This window comes from Podarcis tiliguerta (genome assembly GCF_965153285.1).
Source record: "Podarcis tiliguerta genome assembly, chromosome: 2".
NCBI lineage: Eukaryota > Metazoa > Chordata > Lepidosauria > Squamata > Lacertidae > Podarcis > Podarcis tiliguerta.
The window spans coordinates 1,088,068-1,112,137 of NC_139535.1; the positions used below are offsets into that span (position 1 = coordinate 1,088,068).

Here is a 24,070-nt window from a genome sequence, read left to right on the forward strand (position 1 = left end):
TCGCGGAACTGATTGATTTCGTCTTGCGACGCACCACTGTATCTACTTGCACTGGTGTGCTTTTGAATGGCTAGGTTGGCAGGAGCTGGGACAGAGCAATGGGAGCTCACCCCATCGTGGGGATTTGAACCGCCGACCTTCCGATCAGCAAGCCCAAGAGACTCAGGGGTTTAGACCACAGTGCCACCCGTGTCCCTACAAGAGTTGCAAGTACCCTGGGGTCATCCAGTCCAACCCTCTGCAACACAGGAATCTCATTTCAAGCATCCCTGAGAGATGGCCATCCAACCTCTTCTCAAAAACCGCCAGTGAAGGAGAGACCACAAACTCCAGAGGCAGAACAGTCCACTGTCAAACAACACTAATTACCAGGAAGATGAGCCCTTTGATAAACTTGGTTATGGCAACTGCAAAACAACATACAAGATCCTGGTTTTTCCCTGAGATATGACACTTGAAAATCAGTCGTATTATATTCAGAAATGATTTTGGCCACGTAGAAGAAGAGTTTGTATTTGATATCCCGCTTTATCACTACCCGAAGGAGTCTCAAAGTGACTAACATTCTCCCTTCCCTTCCTCCCCCACAACAAACACTCTGTGAGGTGAGTGAGGCTGAGAGACTTCAAAGAAGTGTGACTAGGCCAAGGTCACCCAGCAGCTGCAGGTGGAAGAGCGGAGACGCGAACCCGGCTCCCCGGATTACGAGTCTATCGCTCTTAACCAGTACACCACAGTGGCTCTTGTAGTAAACAACAGTATTTTTCTTTCCAAATTTAATGAGTAGGAAATCTCCAACATTTATATTCAGGATTGGGAACATCAAAAATTGTACACCAGCAGGGCACTTCTATACGTATCAATGTGCCCCATGTCTTAGTGTATCAAAGTGCCCCAAAGGACATTTTCAAGAACCTAACATTTATTAATAAAACCACTGAATTTATTTAAAAATCATGTGTAATCTTGATTACTGAGTGGAATAATTTACTTGGTCTTTTTAAATCTTAAGGATTTAAAACAGCATTGGAACACTTTTACATTTCTCACAATTGTTCATTTGGCTGCACTATAAACACACCTACTCTTCTCAAACGCCAACGGCTAACTGGTGGGCGGCGTGGTCACAGCTGTTGTACTCACAGATGTATAGACACGTGTCAGAGCTGGCTCCAGGTCCCAGCTCACAGAGGACCAACGCTAGCCGGTAGTAATGTACAAAAGTCTTTATTGAAGTACAGTTTCCATTCTCAAGCCGGAGCGCCCCAGCTCTACGTCTAGGGTTTAGACCGGCGAAGTTCCATCTGAATCTCCGCCCCCTGTACACCAGTTTAAGATTCTAGCCTTACTCCACCTCTTCCGTCTCTCCTTTCTCCTCTGGGTCCTGCTACCCCCCGGGGTCCCTTCCTTCCTGGATTCTTCCGACGCAGACGTTGACCCCCCTGACTCCTCCCTCTCTCTTCGGCGGGCTTTGGGACCTGGCTCCCTATCCGGGCTGCCAACTGCGCCGCCCTCCTGTACATTTGAATTTGGCGCGCGCGCCCAGCCTTCAACCTTCCTCTCGACCGTTTCCTCGCTCCCCGATGTAGGCGTGGCCAGTCCTGCCTCCTGTCCTTCTGCTGGCAGCGCGCCGCCTGATCCCGATGCCTGGGACTCCTCCCCCCTACTGCACTCTGGTGTGGACGCTGGTCCTGATTTCCAGCTGCTGCTCTCTGAGTCCCCTCTGGCCCCTTCTTCCTGGGGTGTCCCCCTAGGCCCCCCCCTTGCCCTGACCATGGGAGCCTCTTTCTGTGAATCTTCCGATTCGCTGGAAAGACTCAGAGACCTCGGACCGCTGTCATCGCTGACATTTCCTTCGGACTCCTCCCCCTCGCTCTCCATTTCCTGTGCCTCTGCTCCTGAACCCCTGACAACACGTTTCTCGAAATTGAAATATGGTTGGTGTATCAATGTGCCCCTTGCATCAATGTGCCCCCTCCCCCCTACATGCCAGAGAGGCTGCTTCCCTGGGCAAGGCAGGAGCAGGAATCCCTAAAGAGGAGGATCTGTATGTGATCCCATCTCTAGAGCTCACATAAACACCAGAGGGAAGGTGGCCGGGGCGTAAAAGGCAAAAGCAGGCCTCAGGGACGCTTCTCCCCATGGAGACCTGGGACCCCTTCTCCAGAAGGGACCTCCGAGGAGGAGGAAGCCAGGGCGGATCAGTCCCTGGACCTTGGAGGCAATGCCTGGACTCCTCTGGAAAGATGCAATATAATGTTCCTTTCCCCATTGGCCAGGAATCTAAGCTCCTTTTGGGGTTTCTTATTCCACACCCCAAGGTTCCTCCAAGGCCTTGGGGAAGGAAACTGAGGCAGGCTTAGCCATGACAAGAGGAAGAGCTCTGGCTGCCCCCCAGGGTCCTGCAGAGGATTCAGGGTGGGGGACCTGCCCCTTCCTCTGGCCATGGCAGCCCCCTTGAAGCCTTGAAGAAAGGCAGGAGACCCGCAGCAGGGAGCAGCCAAGTCTGGTTCTTCTCCGCAATGGCTTCCTCTTCTGAGAGATCCCTCTCTTGTCTGGGCTGGACTGGGAGGACCCCAGTTGATCCAGTTCCCCTCAGTCTCCCCACTGGGCTCCAGTGGCCCCCTGAGACCTGCAGGGATCCGGAGTGGAAGCGACATCTCCTGTTGAACTACTGCCTGATGGGGAAGAACAAGCGAGGGCTGTCCAGAAAGGGCTCCTGGGACCCTGAGGAGCAAGAAGGCGTCTGGCAAGGCTGCTCTGCGGAGGCAAAGCCATCATGGCAGGAAGGCGGCTGAGGACGCCCCTTGAGTGCTAGCCCCCGAAGCTGCCGCCCTCCTTCAGCTGAGAGCGTGGGACCCCCAAGGTTCACAGGGGAGCCATGACGTCTCTGGGAGCGGCTAGGGCCTCCAGATGAAACAAAATGGTGTTCCCGCCTTTTTCGGAAAAGAGCGGGAAATGCCATCTCCTGGCCCTGCTGCCTCCGTGGGTTCCTGCTTGGCCTGCCCCCAAACTCTTCCCTTCCCCAGACATTGAGGGGGGGGGAGGAACATGAAGAGAAGGAAGGAGAGGCTTCTGATTGGTCCTGCTCTGGGGTGAGAAATGGGGTCAAATGGTTCTGAGAGCCCAGTATAAACTGGTTTTGTAGCAGGAACCCCCCCCCCAATCATTCCGTTTGTACAAACTTCACACACACTCATACTCACACACTACATACACTACACTTCTGTTATAAATTCATAGAAAATCAGCCATACATCGGATTTGCACTGTTCCACTTTTATTTTACTCCATGAAGGAAGGACTACAAAAGGTTTGATATACAGGCCACCATAATTCCTTGAGCATAGCAGCATATTCACAGGAGCCCTGCCCAGTTGCTATGCCAACCCTGATGGTCTCAGACAGAAAAACACTACAGACTGCATACAGGAGTGTATTCAACACACTATAACAAAAGAACAGTGATTGGATTTCCCCTCAGGGGGCAGGAAACTGCAAGCTCCCCTTTGTCACCTGGAAAGTACTTATGGGGAGGGGAGAAAGGAGGAACCAGCCAGGTGACAGGACACTCAGGTTACCACCACAACTCCTCCCTCAACCCCTCCTTTCTGTAATGTATGCATGATGTTTCTGGGGGTGGGCTTGACCTAGAGGAGGGGAATTTCAAAAGTTTTTATAAGGTCTTGCACACCATTGTTCTGGGTCTTTCCTCTCTCCTGCGAGTGAGGGGAACACCCTGCTGCAACAGTACAATAAAGGCCAAGCCTACAGGCTGCTGATTTGCTCCAATTTACTCTGGTTGGTGTCTCTACTTTTTGTCCAAGGGAGCCCTCGGATTTTTCCGGTAAGTTTTCTGGCAGAAAACACAGGGAAGGGAGGAGGGGGGAAAGAGTCCCAGAGTGGGGAGGGGGGAGTTGCCCCCTGAGCAGCATGTGCCCCTCTCCCTCCCTCCCTCTCCTGGGCTTCGCCTTTCCTGCCTGTGGTGCTTTTACGGGGGGGGGCTTCCACACCTCCCCCCCCATCCCGTGTGCGTTTCATTCTTCGCCTGGGACACTTCCTCATCTGTCTCTCTTCCTGAGCTGCAGAGGCAGGAAAGTCCGCTTGGCGGGGGGGGGGGGGAGATTATTTTCGGAGGGGGAGGAATCCCCCCCCCTCATTTCCAACCTCCGTCCTTGGCACGGGGGAGGGGCAGCCCCGTGAGCGCCTGAGCAGGAAAACAGCAGGTAGGGAGAGGGAGGGGGTCCCTCGGCTTTGCAAGGGTTAAAAGGAGCAAAGCTGGATTCCTAGAGAGGACAGGAAGTGAAGCGGAGGTCAAGTTCCTCCATGGCTAAATTCCCTCCCTCCCACCTCTCTTTCTGCAAGCAGAGAGGAGGTTGCTTTCTTCTCCTCCTTTGCAAAAGCTTCCTCGGTGAGTCCCCTCTCTCTTTCCCCTCAGGGGTCCCAGGGGTGCAGGGAGGGGGCATGGGGGTCCCTGTTCAGATCATGCACGGTGGGGGGAGACCCCCAAGTCAGAGAGCAGAGGGTCCTCCCTTGTCCTCTCTGCCAAGCCAGGGAGGGGACGAGTTCGCAGGAGGTCTGCAGCTCTGCTCTTCCTTGGGATTCAGAAGCTGCCTTCCTTTTTGGGGAGGGGGCTTTGAGCACAGGGAGAAGAAAAGCCCTTCTGCATCTGCAGCACCAGACCACTTCCTCTGTCCCAGATGCAACAACACATGTCTCTCTCTCCTGTCCTCTCTCCACCCACAGCTGGCGCTGTTCCCTTCCAACAGCTGGATCTCACTCCCAAAGGCACTCTCTTCCATGGTCTCCCAAGACAGATGGAGGCCAGCCAACCATTCCCACCCCCTCACAATGCACAATGGGGCTTTCCCTCCCCTCCCCCTCCTGATGCCCTGAGGACGTGGGGGGGGGGAGCCCACCCCACCAGATGCTGAGAGAGGAGGTCCTTCCATCTGGAAAATGGGAACACTTTGAAGAATTATGTGAAGATGAGTGCCGTATAATCATAATCATAAAATTATTACAAGGTGGAATTCCCCCATTTACACAAAGGTTAATACCCATCATTAAAATTGTTCCATTACGATGTTGCAATAAGCATGCAGAAAAAGAATAGAATTAAAACAGCGCAGCTATTCAGAGGCAGAAAAGAACGGAGCAATGTGTAGAAGATGGTCTTCATTCTCCCTTTCTCTCTTAGGGGCCAGTGTGTTTTGAAGACGTAGCTTTTTGTTTCACACACAAGGACTGGTCGTTGCTGGATCCTGACCAGAGAGCTCTGCAGGAGGAAGTCAAGGGGGTGAAGTGTGGGATCCTGGACTCTCTGGTAAGGCTCCCTACTGGATCATCAGATCAGTTTTGAAATTCCATACAGATCTCTGTAGGACAAACCTCCGCAATTTTGAGGGAGCCCAATAGCGCCAGCTACAGCGTCTGAGATTTTAACACACCCACAACTTTCCTTGAATGGAAAACTATCGATGTGTGTGTGGGGGGGGGGGTATCCCGTTTTATCTGGGAATATTCTTCCACCAAAACTTTGTAAAAGCATTGCAGGAGATCCTGGGGTCCCTGACAGGCCCCGATAACTCAGACACCCCCAGGGTCCTTGTACTAGAGGAATCTGGGAAATGACCTTATTGACAGAACTGAAAAGAATTTATTACACTCCTTCTGTGCTCTGCCACAAGACGCCCAGAATGAAATACTCTCCAGATTTGACCTCTTAGGTTCCTGACTGATAAGTCTGAAGGAGCAAAGGCCTCATGCAAGCAAAGCTTGACCCTTTGTGCTCCAGATCCAGCCCACTGGATATAACACCGTGAGTTAAATTCTCGCTTTCGGGGAAAAACCAAAGCTTAGAACCTGGGAACTCAAAGGCCATAAACTAGAACAAGTCTTAAACTAAAAGTACTTAGGAATGGTGGTCCAGGCTTCAGGATCCAATAAGCTACACATAAATTCCATCAGGAGCTCTGGGGGGAAAACAGCAAATTGTATCCTCAAATCTTCCTCAAAGATTTGGTCCCCATGAAATCCCTGACAGAGGCGGGATATAAATAATACATTATTATTATTATTATTAAATATGGCCACAACATCTGTCTGGCTTGCACTTAGAGGCTTCTAAAGCGTGTCAACGGTGCTCTCCACACAAAGCACCTAGCATGGGGGCACCTACATGTAATGGGTATTCTGCTATTTTCTGCCCATGCTCTGGGGTGGCAGTTTTCAGGCTTGGGGACAGGACAGTGTGGTTTTTCACCAAGTTCTGTCAGTTATCCCCATTGAGTTCAAAGGGATCTACTGTCAGGTCACTAGTGTGCAGACCATGCCATCCTAGGGATGGGAAGGGGCTGCCCCATTTGTGCTTCTCTAGGGCAGGAGAATCCCTGCAGGGCCTCTGAGGCTCCCTTTGCTTCTTCCTCTCTCCCAGGACCCTGCAGCTTCTTTTGGCTCCTTGACTCCTCAGGAAGGATGAAAGAGACGGATCCTACAAAGCTAGCGAGGATGGAAGGGGGAAGGTGGATGGTTGACCTGGTCAGGTTGTCTCCTGCATCCCTCCCCACAACCTCTGAGCATTCCCTCCCAGGGACCTCCGAGAGATATGGTGAGTCCCAAGGGAGTGGAGATGGGGACCTGGATGGATGGAGCCGGAGAGGTACCAGGGCTTGCTCAGTTTGGGGTGGGGTGGGAGGAGGCAGGCAGGCGGAGGGAGATGGAGAAGGGGAGCACTTTTTTGGGCTCCTCCACCTGCTTCCTGCCTGCGCCTTTGTCTCCTGCAGGCATTTTGAGCTAGGAATACAGTCGTATAGTCGGAATCCGTTCTTGAAGTCTCTTCGACTTCCGAGGCGCGACTTTTGATTGGCTCTTGCAATGGGAAGAGCGGATCGGAAGCTGACGCAACGTCACTTTCTCTCCCTGGCACCGCTTCCCTTTCCCTCAGCTGAAATCTGACTGTCGGAAGATTTGTAAGATTAAAATGTCACTTGTTTATGCCGAACAATGTTATGAGATAGGTATTGATGTAACTGAAAAAAGAAACAAAACAGAATGCAATTAATTGGTAAGCTATTAGACGTGATAGAAGGAAGTCACAAAGCTTCGAAAAAGAAAAAAGATATGATGAGATGTATTGTGTCTATATGTTAAAAAAAATCTTTGGGAAAACAGGTTGCAAACAAACCTTATTATAACAGATGTAAACAAGGAGTTTTGGTTCTTCTTCCACAGAAATGGAACAAACAGTGCTGTTGTTTTTTTCTATTAACATGAATACGGTTTCAAGTTATAGGCTGTATGTTATTTAGGTTGAAGGTTACTTCCTTGTACACATTTTCCATGGATCAGGCTTATCCACACACATTTCTGGAACTGAATCCTGATCCTGCGTCCTCCGTGTGTTGCCTTTTTCTTTTCTTTTTGGAATAACTTTTATTCGCTTTTAAAAACAAGGATCATAGGACCACTAAATGATGAAATATGTAGACCGGGGGTCAGCAATCTACAGTGCACGGGCCGCAAGTGGCTCACGGGGGTCATTTAAGCTGCCCCTGAGTAGTCCGCTTGGCGAGTCCTGTGTGTACACACGTGATCCTGCCAACAGAGTGATCTCCGTGAGAGTGAACCAGCCCAGGCGAGGTGAAGCTTGCCGACCCCTGACGTAGACTGAGTCTTCTCATGTCATTTGTATATCTCAAAACTAGCAGAATCTGTTTGCAGAAATATCTGTAACATACGATTCATCGTTAGCAGTCAGTGTGTGAGTTCTGGGTTCATGAAATGTTTTAAACTGGAACAAAAAATGGGGAAACAGGAGAGAATAGAGAGCATCCAACATTGCATAGCTGAATGCCTAGTCAGGAGCTCATTGTGTTTAGATTTAGTGTGATTAATAGTCATTTTTCCTCTTCTGTTACCAATGAAACAATACAGAGTTGGTCTCCTCATGAACACGGGAGGGGGGTTCAAACTGAAGAAAGTGATTTATGTATAAATTTAAATTTAGACCAATCAGACTGAAGCAACTGCTAATGGGGTGTAGGTTTCACAGACAAGGCATGGATCCTGACCAAAGAGTTCTGCATAAGGAAGTAAAGGAGGAGAATCGTGGGATCATGGACAGTCCGACCCCCTCTCTCCTTCTGTAATCTTCATAGAACTCTAACCCAATGGCTGCCATTAATTTCATTCTGAATTGATTCTAGAATGTATTTTAATTACCTTATTTTTTGCTTCATAAGACACACTTTTTTCTTCCTAAAATGCAAGGGGAAATGTCTGTGTGTCTTATGGGGCGAATGCGTGGTCCTTGGAGCCGAATTGCCCAGGGGCAAAAAGCAGATCATGCTTTTTTTGTTTTTGTTTTTTGAAAGAGGGAAGTGGGTGTTGAAACAAAGCCGCTGATCGGCAAGCGACCGGGAGCGAGATAAGGGACGCTAGCAATAAAGAAGGCTGCCTGGGAGGGGGAAGGTAAAGACAGCAAACTTGCAAGGAGAGGAGACAGGAAGACTAAAGTAATGAGGAGAGAAATTACAATAAAAGGAGTAGCAAAGAACTGCTCCAGCTAAGGGAAAGACACTAAGGCAAACAAGAGGGAAGGGAGTGTCGAAAGGAAGCAGCTGATCGGTAAGGGATCGGGAGGGAGATAAGGGACGCTAGCGATAAAGGAGGCTGCCTGGGAGGGGGGAGGTAAAAGTCTATGGATCCTAAGGATTTTTACATTGGGTCACCCCAAATTCACCATCAGATCACATAGCATGTCCATGGCTACAGCCTGCACCAGAAAAAGCACGCACCCAGTGTTGCCTGGGGCCACAATGGTGCAAAAACGTGGTTACAAAGCACAGAGCCACATGGATCCTGAGGATTTTTGCATTGGGCTTCCGCCACAGAATCCAAACGGATGTAACCAGAAAACACCATCGCTTACAACAAAATCTAAACCATGCTGAAAGGAGAGCCATAGATAATCTCAGGAACAACCCAGACATTATAACTAAAGAGGCGTACAAGGGTGGAGCTGTCGTCATCATGAACAAAACTGATTACATCCAGGAGGCTCACAGGCAACTTTCTAATACCACCTTTTACATAAAATTGGACTCAGACCCCACACAAGAATATAACAAAGAACTGAACAAGATTGTTGAGGAGCTACCTCCACACATCCAAGAACAGATCCTCACAAACACACCAGCAGAACCTCTAGCAGGAACTTTCTATCTTCTACCTAAAATACACAAACCAGGAAATCCAGGACGCCCCATCATCTCAGGTATTGGCACTATTACTCTTCCTATATGGTTATATGGACTCTGTTCTGAAACCATATGCCATCCGCGCTCCCAGCTACGTACGTGACACCACAGATTTGAATAATCTTCCTAACAATACTATAGTAGCCACTATGGATGTGGAATCTCTGTATACCAATATCCCACACAACGATGGCTTTCAAGCTATAAAGAACACCATTTGAGATAAAATCACAGCGGACTTTGCTATGAAACTCTGCCATTTGGTCCTTACCCACAACAACTTCAAATTTGGTGATGACCTGTTCCTCCCGATCAGCGGCACAGCAATGGGCCCCCGCATGGCCCCACAGTATGCCAACATCTTCATGGCAGATTTCCAACAACATTTCCTAAACTCCTATCCACTTAAACCTCTCTTGTACCTGTGATACATACCATCTCAAGACTATTTAATTGCTCATCTTCTAACATTATGTATGTCATCAAATGCCAACAGTGCCCTTCAGCTCTCTATATTGGACAAACAGGCCAAACCCTACGCCAAAGGATAAATGGACATAAATCTGATATCAGGAATCACAAGACAGAGAAACCAGTAGGAGAACACTTCAGTCTCCCGGGACATTCTATACAAGATCTCAAAGTAGCTGTCTTATTACAAAAGAATTTCAGAAATAGACTGGAAAAAGAAGTTGCTGAATTACAACTTATTACCAGACTTAAAGCCATGGAGAGACCTGGTCTGAATACAGACATTGGATTGTTATCTCATTATACATGGTATATGTAGCTATTTTTACCCATCTCACCCCTTGCTTTTTCCTGTAGGACCAATTGCAGTCTTTAGCAGTCTTCAACAGATTTACCACACCTACCAGACAATCACCCATTCCCACCACCCTTCTGAGTAATACCCCTCCCCACCCTCTCACTATATATAAGGGTCTGGTGACTTCGGTGTCAGTGTATCTGAAGAAGTGTGCATGCACACGAAAGCGCATACCAATAACAAACTTAATTCGTCTCTAAGATGCTACTGGAAGGAATTTTTTAATTCATTAACGTTGTTCATTAATCTGGTGCTTCATTTCTTCCTGAGGCTCTAATTAGCTTCTCTCTTTATTGCAGATGGTGATGAATCGGAGGGGAAGAACAAAGGGGACCACAACAGAATCCACATAGCGGAGGAGCCAAATCAATATTCAGGGTGTGGAGAGAACATCCGTCAGAGCTCCCAGTCCACCTCCCATCAAAAAAAGATCTTCACTCAGAGGGATAGTCTTACTTCACACGAAAGAACTCACAATGCAGAGAAATTGTATCAGTGCTTGGAATGTGCAAAGCGCTTCAGTCGGAAGGATTCTCTCATTTCCCATCAAAGAATTCATACAGGAGAGAAACCCTATCAGTGTTTGCAGTGTGGAAAGTGCTTCACTCACAGGAGCAGTCTGAATTCCCATCAAAGGATTCATACAGGGGAGACACCCTATAAGTGCTTGGAATGTGGAAAGAGATTCAGACGGAGCTCAGAGCTCATTTCCCATCACAGAATTCATACAGGGGAGAAACCCTATCAGTGCTTGGAATGTGGAAAGAGATTCAGACTGAGCTCAGCGCTCACTTCCCATCAAAGAATTCATAGAGGGGAAAAGCCTTATCAGTGCTTGGAATGTGGAAAGAGCTTCACCCAAGGGGCCCATCTCCTGATGCATCAAAAAACTCATACAGATCAGAAACCCTATCAGTGCTTGGAATGTAGAAAGACCTTCAGCCATAGTAGGATTCTGACAACCCATCAAAGATTTCATACAGGGGGAAAACCCTACCAGTGCTTGGAATGTGGAAAGAGCTTTAGTGAGAGTGGGAAACTCACTTCCCATCGAAGAATTCATACAGGGGAGAAACCCTATCAGTGTTTGCAATGCGGAAAGTGCTTCAGTCAGAGGAGAAATCTCACTTCCCATCGAAGAATTCATACAGGGGAAAAACCTTTTCAGTGCTATGAGTGTGGAAAGAGCTTCACTCAGAGGGCCAATCTCACTTCCCATCAAAGAATTCATACAGGTCAGAAACCATATAAATGCTTCGAATGTGGAAAGAGCTTTAGTCGGAGCAGCTCTCTCACTTCCCATCAAAGAATTCATACAGGTGAGAAACCCTACCTGTGCCAGGAATGTGGAAAGAGCTTTTGTCAGGGGGGAAAACTTGCTTCTCATCGAAGAATTCATACAGGTGAGAAACCCTATCAATGCTTGGAATGTGGAAAGAGCTTCACCCAAAGGGCCCATCTCCTGAGCCATCAAAAAACTCATACAGGTCAGAAACCCTATCAATGCTTGGAATGTGGAAAGAGCTTTCGTGAGGGGGGAAAACTCGCTTCTCATCGAATAATTCATACAGGAGAGAAACCCTATCAATGCTTGGAATGTAGAAAGAGCTTCAGTCGGAGGGATAGCCTTACTTCCCATCAAAGAATTCATGAAGAGGAGAAACGCTAATAGTGCTTAGAATGTTTAAAGAAGAAACAATAATAACAACAGATATAGGTATGTAGCCATGTTGATCTGCCATAATCGAAACAAAATAAAAAGTTTGCTATTGGTATGAGCTTTCGTGTGCATGTACACTACTTCAGATACCATGCATGAATAAACTTAGTTGGTCTTTAAGGTGCTACTTGAAGAATTTTTTTTTAAAAAATAATAATTTATTACTTGTACCCTCCCCATCTGGCTGGTTTTCCACAGATACGCTGGGCAGCTCCCAACAGAATATTGAAAACATGATAAAACATCAAGCGTTGTTGTTGTTTAGTCGTTTAGTCGTGTCTGACTCTTCGTGACCCCCTGGACCAGAGCACGCCGGGCACTCCCGTCTTCCACTGTCTCCCGCACTTTGGTCGGACTCATGCTCGCAGCTTTGAGAACACTGTCCAACCATCTCGTCCTCCGTCGTCCCCTTCTCCTTGTGCCCTCCATCTTTCCCGACATCAGGGTCTTTTCCAGGGAGTCTTCTCTTCTCATGAGGTGGCCCAAGTACTGGAGCCTCAGCTTCACGATCTGACCTTCCAATGAGCACTCAGGGCTGATTTTCTTCAGAATGCCCCATGTCTTAGTGTATCAAAGTGCCCGAAACAGACATTTTCAAAAAATTAACATTTATTAATAAAACCACTGAATTTATTTAAAAATCACATGTAATCCTGATTACTGAGTGGAATAACTTACCTTTGGTCTTTTTAAATCTTAAGGATTTAAAATAGCGTTGGAGCACTTTTACATTTCTCATAATTTTTCATTTGGCTGCACTATAAACACACCTACTCTTGTCAAACGCCAACAGCTAACTGGTGGGCGGCGTGGTCACAACTGTTGTACTCACACATCTATAGACACGTTTCTCAAAACTGAAATATGGTTGGTGTATCAATGTGCCCCTTGCATCAATGTGCCCCCTCCCCCCTACATGTCAGTGAGGCTGCTTCCCTGGGCAAGGAAGGAGCAGGAATCCCTAAAGGGGAGGATCTGTATGTGATCCCATCTCTAGAGCTCACATAAACACCAGAGGGAAGGTGGCCAGGGCGTAAAAGGCAAAAGCAGGCCTCAGGGAGGCTTCTCCCCATGGAGACCTGGGACCCCTTCTCCAGGAGGGACCTCCGAGGAGGAGGAGGAAGCCAGGGCGGATCAGTCCCTGGACCTTGGAGGCAATGCCTGGACTCCTTTGGAAAGATGCAATATAATGTTCCTTTCCCCATTGGCCAGGAACCTAAGCTCCTTTTGGGGTTTCTTATTCCACACCCCAAGGTTCCTCCAAGGCCTTGGGGAAGGAAACTGAGGCAGGCTTAGCCATGGCAAGAGGAAGAGCTCTGGCTGCCCCCCAGGGTCCTGCAGAGGTTTCAGGGTGGGGGGCCTGCCTCTTTCTCTGGCCATGGCAGCCCCCTTGAAGCCTTGGAAGAAAGGCAGGGGACCCGCAGCAGGGAGCAGCCAAGTCCGGTTCTTCTCCATAATGCCTTCCTCTTCTGAGAGCTCCTCTCTTTCTTGTCTGGACTGGACTGGGAGGACTCCAGTTCAACCAGTTCCCCTCAGTCTCCCCACTGTGCCCAAGTGGCCCCCTGAGACCTGCAGGGATCTGGAGTGGAAGCGACTTCTCCTGTTGAACTACCGCCTGAGGGGGGAAGAACAAGCGAGGGCCGTTCAAAAAGGGCTCCTGGGAGTCCTGGCGAGGAGCAAGGCTGCTCTGTGGAGGCAAAGCCATCATGGCAGGAAGGCGGCTGAGGACGCCCCATGAGCGCTGGCCCCCGAAGTTGCCGCCCTCCTTCAGCTGAGAGGAGAGACCCCCGAGAGCGTGGGACCCCCGAGGTCCACAGGGAGCCATGACGTCTCTGGGAGCGGCTGGGGCCTCCAGATGAAACAAAATGGCGTTCCCGCCTTTTTCGGAAAAGAGCGGGAAACGCCATCTCCTGGCCCTGTCGCCTCCGTGGGTTCCTGCTTGGCCATGGGGGGGGGGATGCAGCTGCCCCCAAACTCTTGCCTTCCCCAGACATTGAGGGGGGAGAAATGAAGGAGAAGCTGGGAGGGGGAGCAGCCAAGAGGGAAACTCAGGGGGGAAACTCCCTCAGGAAACCTGGCAAAGGAGAGGACGAGGCCCAGGGGAAACTGAAAGGGGATTGGCCAGCTCTCAAATGGAGAGGCTTCTGATTGGCCCTGCTCTGGAGTGGGAAATGGGGTCAAATGGTTCTGACAGCCCAGTATAAACTGGTTTTGTGACAGGAAACGCAGGGAAAGGATGGAGGTGGGAGGGGGGGAAAGAGACCCAGAGTGGGGGGCTGCTCCCTGAGCAGCATGTGCCCCTCTCCCTCGCTCCCTCTCCTGGGCTTCGCCTTTCCCGCCTGTGGTGTTTTTACGGGGGGGGGGGCTTCCACACCTCCCCCCCCCCCATCCCGTATGCGTTTCATTCTTCGCATGGGACACTTCCTCATCTGTCTCTCCTCCTGAGCTGAAGAGGCAGGAAAGTCCGCTTAGGGGGGGGATCCCTTCCTCTCCTATAATAATATCTCATTTCCAACCTCCGTCCTTGGCACGGGGGAGGGGCAGCCCCGTGAGCGCCTGAGCAGGAAAACAGCAGGTAGGGAGAGGGAGGGGGTCCCTCGGCTTTGCAAGGGTTAAAAGGAGCAAAGCTGCATTCCTAGAGAGGACAGGAAGTGAAGCGGAGGTCAAGTTCCTCCATGGCTAAATTCCCTCCCTCCCACATCCCTTCCTGCAAGCAGAGAGGAGGTTGCTTTCTTCTCCTCCTTTGCAAAATCTTCCTCGGTGAGTCCCCTCTCTCTTTCCCCTCAGGGGTCCCAGGGGTGCAGGGAGGGGGCATGGGGGTCCCTGTTCAGATCATGCACGGTGGGGGGAGACCCCCAAGTCAGAGAGCAGAGGGTCCTCCCTTGTCCTCTCTGCCAAGCCAGGGAGGGGGCCAGTTCGCAGGAGGACTGCAGCTCTGCTCTTCCTTGGGATCCAGATGCTGCCTTCCTTTTTGGGGAGGGGGCTTTGAGCACAGGGAGAAGAAAAGCCCTTCTGCATCTGCAGCACCAGACCAATGTTGAAATAAGCATGCAGGAAAAGAATAGAATTAAAACATCACAGCTATTAAGAGGCAGAAAAGAAGGGAGCAATGTGTAGAAGATGGTCTTCATTCTCCCTTTCTCTCTTAGGGGCCAGTGTGTTTTGAAGACGTAGCTTTTTGTTTCACACACAAGGACTGGTCGTTGCTGGATCCTGACCAGAGAGCTCTGCAGAAGAAAGTCAAGGGGGTGAAGTGTGGGATCCTGGACTCTCTGGTAAGGCTCCCTGCTGGATCATCAGATCAGTTTTGAAATTCCATACAGATCTCTGTAGGACAAACCTCTGCAATTTTGAGGGAGCCCAATAGCGCCAGCTACAGCGTCTGAGATTTTAACACACCCACAACACTTCTTGAATGGATAACTATCAATGTGTGTGTGTGTGGGGGGGTATCTCCTGTTTTATCTGGGAATATTCTTCCACCAAAACTTTGTAAAAGCATTGCAGGAGATCCTGGGGTCCCTGCCAGGCCCCGTTAACTCTGACACCCCAGGGTCCTTGTACTTGAGGAATCTGGGAAATGACCTTATTAACAGAACTGAAAAGAATTTATTACACTCCTTCTGTGCTCTGCCACAAGACGCCCAGAATGAAATACTCTCCAGATTTGACCTCTTAAGTTCCTGACTGATAAGTTTGGATAAGGAGCAGAAGGCCTCATGCAAGCAAAGCTTGACCCTTTGTGCTCCAAATCCAGCCCACTAGATATAACACTGTGAGTTAGATTCTCGCTTTCGGGGAAAAACCAAAGTTTAGAAGCTGGGAACTCCAAGGCCATAAACTAGAACAAGTCTTAAACTAAAAGTACTTAGGAATGGTGGTCCAGGCTTCAGGATCCAATAAACTACACATAAATTCCATCAGGAGCCCTGGGGGGAAAACAGCAAATTGTATCCTCAAATCTTCCCCAAAGATTTGGTCCCCATGAAACCCCTGACAGAGGCGGGATATAAATAATAAATTATTATTATTATTATTAAATATGGCCACAACATCTGCCTGGCTTGCAATGAGAGGCTTCTAAAGCGTGTCAACGGTGCTCTCCACACAAAGCACCTAGCATGGGGGCACCTACATGTAATGGCTATTCTGCTCTTTTCTGCCCATGCTCTGGGGTTGCAGTTTTCAGGCTTGGGGACAGGACAGTGTGGTTTTTCACCAAGTGCTGTCAGTTATCCCCATTGAGTTAAAAGGGGATAGGGGCTGCCCCATTTGTGCTTCTCTAGGGCAGGAGAATCCCTGCAGGACCTCTGAGGCTCCCTTTGCTTCTTCCTCTCTCCCAGGACCCTCCAGCTTCTTTTGGCTCCTTGACTCCTCAGGAAGGATGAAAGACACGGAACCTACAAAGCTAGTGAGGATGGAAGGGGGACGATGGACAGTTGACCTGGTCAGGTTGTCTCCTGCATCGCTCCCCACAACCTCTGAGCGTTCCCACCCAGGGACCTCTGAGAGATCTGGTGAGTCCCAGGGGAGGGGAGATGGGGACCTGGATGGATGGAGCCAGAGAGGTACCAGGGCTTGCTCAGCTTGGGGGTGGGAGGAGGCAGGCAGGCGGATGGAGATGGAGAAGGGGAGCACTTTTTTGGGCTCCTCCACCTGCTTCCTGCCTGCGCCTTTGTCTCCTGCAGGCATTTTGAGCTAGGAATACAGTCGTATAGTCGGAATCCGTTCTTGAAGTCTCTTCGACTTCCGAGGCGCGACTTTTGATTGGCTCTTGCAATGGGAAGAGCGGATCGGAAGCTGACGCAACATCACTTTCTCTCCCTGGCACCGCTTCCCTTTCCCTCAGCTGAAATCTGACTGTCGGAAGATTTGTAAGATTAAAATGTCACTTGTTTATGCCGAACAATGTTATGAGATAGGTATTGATGTAACTGAAAAAAGAAACAAAACAGAATGCAATTAATTGGTAAGCTATTAGACGTGATAGAAGGAAGTCACAAAGCTTCGAAAAAGAAAAAAGATATGATGAGATGTATTGTGTCTATATGTTAAAAAAAATCTTTGGGAAAACAGGTTGCAAACAAACCTTATTATAACAGATGTAAACAAGGAGTTTTGGTTCTTCTTCCACAGAAATGGAACAAACAGTGCTGTTGTTTTTTTCTATTAACATGAATACGGTTTCAAGTTATAGGCTGTATGTTATTTAGGTTTAAGGTTACTTCCTTGTACACATTTTCCATGGATCAGGCTTATCCACACACATTTCTGGAACTGAATCCTGATCCTGCGTCCTCCGTGTGTTGCCTTTTTCTTTTCTTTTTGGAATAACTTTTATTCGCTTTTAAAAACAAGGATCATAGGACCACTAAATGATGAAATATGTAGACCGGGGGTCAGCAATCTACAGTGCACGGGCCGCAAGTGGCTCACGGGGGTCATTTAAGCTGCCCCTGAGTAGTCCGCTTGGCGAGTCCTGTGTGTACACACGTGATCCTGCCAACAGAGTGATCTCCGTGAGAGTGAACCAGCCCAGGCGAGGTGAAGCTTGCCGACCCCTGACGTAGACTGAGTCTTCTCATGTCATTTGTATATCTCAAAACTAGCAGAATCTGTTTGCAGAAATATCTGTAACATACGATTCATCGTTAGCAGTCAGTGTGTGAGTTCTGGGTTCATGAAATGTTTTAAACTGGAACAAAAAATGGGGAAACAGGAGAGAATAGAGAGCATCCAACATTGCATAGCTGAATGCCTAGTCAGGAGCTCATTGTGTTTAGATTTAGTGTGATTAATAGTCATTTTTCCTCTTCTGTTACCAATGAAACAATACAGAGTTGGTCTCCTCATGAACACGGGAGGGGGGTTCAAACTGAAGAAAGTGATTTTTGTATAAATTTAAATTTAGACCAATCAGACTGAAGCAACTGCTAATGGGGTGTAGGTTTCACAGACAAGGCATGGATCCTGACCAAAGAGTTCTGCATAAGGAAGTAAAGGAGGAGAATCGTGGGATCATGGACAGTCCGACCCCCTCTCTCCTTCTGTAATCTTCATAGAACTCTAACCCAATGGCTGCCATTAATTTCATTCTGAATTGATTCTAGAATGTATTTTAATTACCTTATTTTTTGCTTCATAAGACACACTTTTTTCTTCCTAAAATGCAAGGGGAAATGTCTGTGTGTCTTATGGGGCGAATGCGTGGTCCTTGGAGCCGAATTGCCCAGGGGCAAAAAGCAGATCATGCTTTTTTTGTTTTTGTTTTTTGAAAGAGGGAAGTGGGTGTTGAAACAAAGCCGCTGATCGGCAAGCGACCGGGAGCGAGATAAGGGACGCTAGCAATAAAGAAGGCTGCCTGGGAGGGGGAAGGTAAAGACAGCAAACTTGCAAGGAGAGGAGACAGGAAGACTAAAGTAATGAGGAGAGAAATTACAATAAAAGGAGTAGCAAAGAACTGCTCCAGCTAAGGGAAAGACACTAAGGCAAACAAGAGGGAAGGGAGTGTCGAAAGGAAGCAGCTGATCGGTAAGGGATCGGGAGGGAGATAAGGGACGCTAGCGATAAAGGAGGCTGCCTGGGAGGGGGGAGGTAAAAGTCTATGGATCCTAAGGATTTTTACATTGGGTCACCCCAAATTCACCATCAGATCACATAGCATGTCCATGGCTACAGCCTGCACCAGAAAAAGCACGCACCCAGTGTTGCTTGGGGCCACAATGGTGCAAAAACGTGGTTACAAAGCACAGGGCCACATGGATCCTGAGGATTTTTGCATTGGGTTTCCGCCACAGAATCCAAACGGATGTAACCAGAAAACACCATCGCTTACAACAAAATCTAAACCATGCTGAAAGGAGAGCCATAGATAATCTCAGGAACAACCCAGACATTATAACTAAAGAGGCGTACAAGGGTGGAGCTGTCGTCATCATGAACAAAACTGATTACATCCAGGAGGCTCACAGGCAACTTTCTAATACCACCTTTTACATAAAATTGGACTCAGACCCCACACAAGAATATACCAAAGAACTGAACAAGATTGTTGAGGAGCTACCTCCACACATCCAAGAACAGATCCTCACAAACACACCAGCAGAACCTCTAGCAGGAACTTTCTATCTTCTACCTAAAATACACAAACCAGGAAATCCAGGACGCCCCATCATCTCAGGTATTGGCACTATTACTCTTCCTATATGGTTATATGGACTCTGTTCTGAAACCATATGCCATCCGCGCTCCCAGCTACGTATGTGACACCACAGATTTGAATAATCTTCCTAACAATACTATAGTAGCCACTATGGATGTGGAATGTCTGTATACCAATATCCCACACAACGATGGCTTTCAAGCTATAAAGAACACCATTTCAGATAAAATCAGAGCGGACTTTGCTATGAAACTCTGCCATTTGGTCCTTACCCACAACAACTTCAAATTTGGTGATGACCTGTTCCTCCCGATCAGCGGCACAGCAATGGGCCCCCGCATGGCCCCACAGTATGCCAACATCTTCATGGCAGATTTCCAACAACATTTCCTAAACTCCTATCCACTTAAACCTCTCTTGTACCTGTGATACATACCATCTCAAGACTATTTAATTGCTCATCTTCTAACATTATGTATGTCATCAAATGCCAACAGTGCCCTTCAGCTCTCTATATTGGACAGACAGGCCAAACCCTACGCCAAAGGATAAATGGACATAAATCTGATATCAGGAATCACAAGACAGAGAAACCAGTAGGAGAACACTTCAGTCTCCCGGGACATTCTAAACAAGATCTCAAAGAAGCTGTCTTATTACAAAAGAATTTCAGAAATAGACTGGAAAAAGAAGTTGCTGAATTGCAACTTATTACCAAACTTAAAACCCTGGAGAGACCTGGTCTGAATAGAGATGTTGGATTCTTATCTCATTATACATGATAAAGCTGTTTTAGCCATCTCACCATTCCCACCACCCTTCTGAGAAATACCTCTCCCCACCCTCTCACTATATATAAGGCTCTGGTGACTTCTGTTTCAGTGTGTCTGAAGAAGTGTGCATGCACACGAAAGCGCATACCAATAACAAACTTAATTGGCATCTAAGGTGCTACTGGAAGGAATTTTTTAATTCATTAACATTGTTCATTAATCTGCTGCTTCATTTCTTCCTGAGGCTCTAATTAGCTTCTCTCTTCATTGCAGATGGTGATGAGTTGGAGGGGAAGAACAAAGGGGACCACAACAGAATCCACATAGCGGAGAAGTCAAATCAATATTCAGGGTGTGGAGAGAACATCCGTCAGAGCTCCCAGTCCACCTCCCATCAAAGAAAGAGCTTCATTCAGAGGGAAAGCCTTACTTCACACGAAAGAACTCACAGTGCAGAGAAATTGCATCAGTGCTTGGAATGTGGAAAGAGCTTTAGTCGGAAGGATTCTCTCACTTCCCATCGAAGAATTCATACAGGGGAGAAACCCTATCAATGCTTGGAATGTAGAAAGAGCTTCACCCAAAGGGCGCATCTCCTGATGCATCAAAAAACTCATACAGATCAGAAACCCTATCAATGCTTGGAATGTGGAAAGAGCTTCAGTCGGAAGGATACTCTCACTTCCCATCACAGAATTCATACAGGGGAGAAACCCTATCAGTGCTTGGAATGCGGAAAGAAATTCAGACTGAGCTCACAGCTCACTTCCCATCACAGAATTCATACAGGGGAGAAACCCTATCAGTGCTTGGAATGCGGAAAGAAATTCAGACTGAGCTCACAGCTCACTTCCCATCACAGAATTCATACAGGGGAGAAACCCTATCAGTGCTTGGAATGCGGAAAGAAATTCAGTCACAGAGTCTCTCTCACGTTCCATCAAAGAATTCATACAGGGGAGAAACCATACCAGTGCTTGGAATGTAGAAAGACCTTCAGCCATAGTAGGTCTCTGACAACCCATCAAAGATTTCATACAGGGGAAAAACCCTATCAGTGCTTGGAATGTGGAAAGAGCTTTAGTGAGAATGGGAAACTCACTTCCCATCGAAGAATTCATACAGGGGAGAAACCCTATCAGTGTTTGCAATGCGGAAAGTGCTTCAGTCAGAGGAGAAATCTCACTTCCCATCAAAGAATTCATACAGGGAAAAAACCTTTTCAGTGCTATGAGTGTGGAAAGAGCTTCACTCAGAGGGCCAATCTCACTTCCCATCGAAGAATTCATACAGGTCAGAAGCCCTATAAATGCTTTGAATGTGGAAAGAGCTTTAGTCGGAGCAACTCTCTCACTTCCCATCAAAGAATTCATACAGGTGAGAAACCCTACCTGTGCCAGGAATGTGGAAAGAGCTTTCGTGAGGGGGGAAAACTCGCTTCTCATCGAAGAATTCATACAGGGGAGAAACCCTATCAATGCTTGGAATGTGGAAAGAGCTTTCGTGAGGGGGGAAAACTCGCTTCTCATCGAAGAATTCATACAGGGGAGAAACCCTATCAATGCTTGGAATGTGGAAAGAGCTTTCGTGAGGGGGGAAAACTCGCTTCTCATCGAAGAATTCATACAGGAGAGAAACCCTATCAATGCTTGGAATGTAGAAAGAGCTTCAGTCGGAGGGATAGTCTTACTTCCCATCAAAGAATTCATGAAGAGGAGAAACGCTAATAGTGCTTAGAATGTTTAAAGAAGAAACAATAATAACAACAGATATAGGTAGGTAGCCATGTTGATCTGCCATAATCGAAACAAAATAAAAAAGTTTGCTATTGGTATGAGCTTTCGTGTGCATGTACACTACTTCAGATACTATGCATGAATAAACTTAGTTGGTCTTTAAGGTGCTACTGGAAGAATTTTTTTTTTAAAAAAAATAATTTATTGCTTGTACCCTCCCCATCTGGCTGGTGTTCCACAGACACATTGGGCAGCTCCCAACAGAATATTGAAAACATGATAAAACATCAAGCGTTGTTGTTGTTTAGTCGTGTCCGACTCTTCGTGACCCCCTGGACCAGAGCACGCCAGGCACTCCTGTCTTCCACTGTCTCCCGCACTTTGGTCAGACTCATGCTGGCAGCTTTGAGAACACTGTCCCACCATCTCATCCTCTGTCGTCCCCGTCTCCTTGTGCCCTCCATCTTTCCCAACATCAGGGTCTTTTCCAGGGAGTCTTCTCTTCTCATGAGGTGGCCCAAGTACTGGAGCCTCAGCTTCACGATCTGACCTTCCAATGAGCACTCAGGGCTGATTTCCTTCAGAATGGAGAGGTTTGATCTTCTTTCAGTAGAACTGTAGAGTTGCAAGTAAAAGTAAAAGGTAAAGGACCTCTGGATGTTTAAGTCAAAGGAGACTGTGTTACAGCGCTCATCTCGCTTTCAGGGCGAGGGAGCTGTCGTTTGTCCACAGACAGCTTTCCGAGTCATGTGGACAGCATGACTAAACCGCTACTGGCACACGGAGGACCGTGACGAGTGCCAGAGCGCACAGAAACACCGTTTACCTTCCCACTGCTGTGGTACCTATTTATCTACTTGCACTGGTGTGCTTTTGAACTGCTAGGTTGGCAGGAGCTTGGACAGAGCAATGGGAGCTCACCCCATCATGGGGATTTGAACCGCCAACCTTCCAATCAGCAAGCCCAAGAGGCTCAGTGGTTTAGACCACAGTGCCACCCGCGTCCCTACAAGAGTTGTAAGTACCCTGGGGTCATCCAGTCCAACCCTCTGCAATACAGGAATCTCATTTCAAGCATCCCTGAGAGATTGTCATCCAACCTCTTCTCAAAAACCGCCAGTGAAGGAGAGACCACAAACTCCAGAGGGAGACCAGTCCACTGTCAAACAACTCTAATTACCAGGAAGATGAGCCCTTTGATGCTGCACTATAAACACACCTACTCTTGTCAAACGCCAACAGCTAACTGGTGGGCGGCGTGGTCACAACTGTTGTACTCACAGATGTATAGACACGTTTCTCAAAACTGAAATATTGTTGGTGTATCAATGTGCCCCTTGCATCAATGTGCCCCCCTACATGCCAGAGAGGCTGCTTCCCTGGGCAAGGAAGGAGCAGGAATCCCTAAAGGGGAGGATCTGTATGTGATCCCATCTCTAGAGCTCACATAAACACCAGAGGGAAGGTGGCCGGGGTGTAAAAGGCAAAAGCAGGCCTCAGGGACGCTTCTCCCCATGGAGACCTGGGACCCCTTCTCCAGAAGGGACCTCCGAGGAGGAGGAGGAAGCCAGGGCGGATCAGTCCCTGGACCTTGAAGGCAATGCCTGGACTCCTATGGAAATATGCAATATAATGTTCCATTCCCCATTGGCCAGGAATCTAAGCTCCTTTTGGGGTTGTCATTCCGCATCCCAAGGTTCCTCCAAGGCTTTGGGGAAGGAAACTGAGGCAGGCTTAGCCATGACAAGAGGAAGAGCTCTGGCTGCCCACCAGGGTCCTGCAGAGGATTCGGGGGGGGGGCTGTGTCTTCTTCTGGCCATGGCAGCACCCTTGAAGAAAGTCAGGGGACCCGCAGCAGGGAGCAGCCAAGTCCGGTTCTTCTCCGCAATGGCTTCCTCTTCTGAGAGCTCCCTCTCTTTCTTGTCTGGACTGGACTGGGAGGACCCCAGTTCAGCCAGTTCCCCTCAGTCTCCCCACTGGGCTCCAGTGGCCCCCTGAGACCTGCAGGGATCTGGAGTGCAAGCGACTTCTCCTGTTGAACTACCGCCTGAGGGGGAAGAACAAGCGAGGGCCGTTCAGAAAGGGCTCCTGGGACTCCTGGCGTCTGGCGAGGAGCAAGGCTGCTCTGTGGAGGCAAAGCCATCATGGCAGGAAGGCGGCTGAGGACGCCCCATGAGCGCTGGCACTCGAAGCTGCCGCCCTCCTTCAGCTGGGAGGAAAGACCCCTGAGGTCCACAGGGGAGCCATGACGTCTGTGGGAGCAGCTGGGGCCTCCAGATGAAACAAAATGGCGTTCCCGCTTTTTTCGGAAAAGGGCGGGAAACGGCCATCTCCTGGCCCTGTCGCCTCCGTGGGTTCCTGCTTGGCCTGCCTGGCCATGGGGGGGGGGGATGCAGCTGCCCCCAAACTCTTCCCTTCCCCAGACATTGAGGGGGGGCATTAAGAGAAGGAGAAATGAGGGAGAAGCTGGGAGGGGGAGCAGCCAAGAGGGAAACTCAGGGGGGAAACTCCCTCAGGAAACCTGGCAAAGGAGAGGACGAGGCCCAGGGGAAACTGAAAGGGGATTGGCCAGCTCTCAAATGGAGAGGCT

General features: G+C 48.6%; 1 protein-coding gene across 8 annotated transcripts in view; it reads left to right on the plus strand.

The window, feature by feature from the left end:
• The window catches only part of LOC310670204 (uncharacterized protein), a 56,623-nt gene that overhangs the window by 14,821 nt on the left and 17,732 nt on the right, over positions 1 to 24,070 (plus strand). For 6 of the 8 annotated variants that reach the window (XM_083425080.1, XM_083425083.1, XM_083425081.1 and 3 more), the window contains exons 3-4: positions 6,437 to 6,610; positions 16,153 to 16,326. In XM_083425080.1, the coding sequence (XP_083281206.1) occupies positions 6,437 to 6,610; positions 16,153 to 16,326 (348 nt within the window). Of the gene's footprint in view, positions 1 to 6,436; positions 6,611 to 16,152; positions 16,327 to 20,017; positions 21,666 to 24,070 lie in introns of those variants that run through there. The other 2 variants (XM_083425082.1, XM_083425084.1) reach the window with 2 other exon arrangements.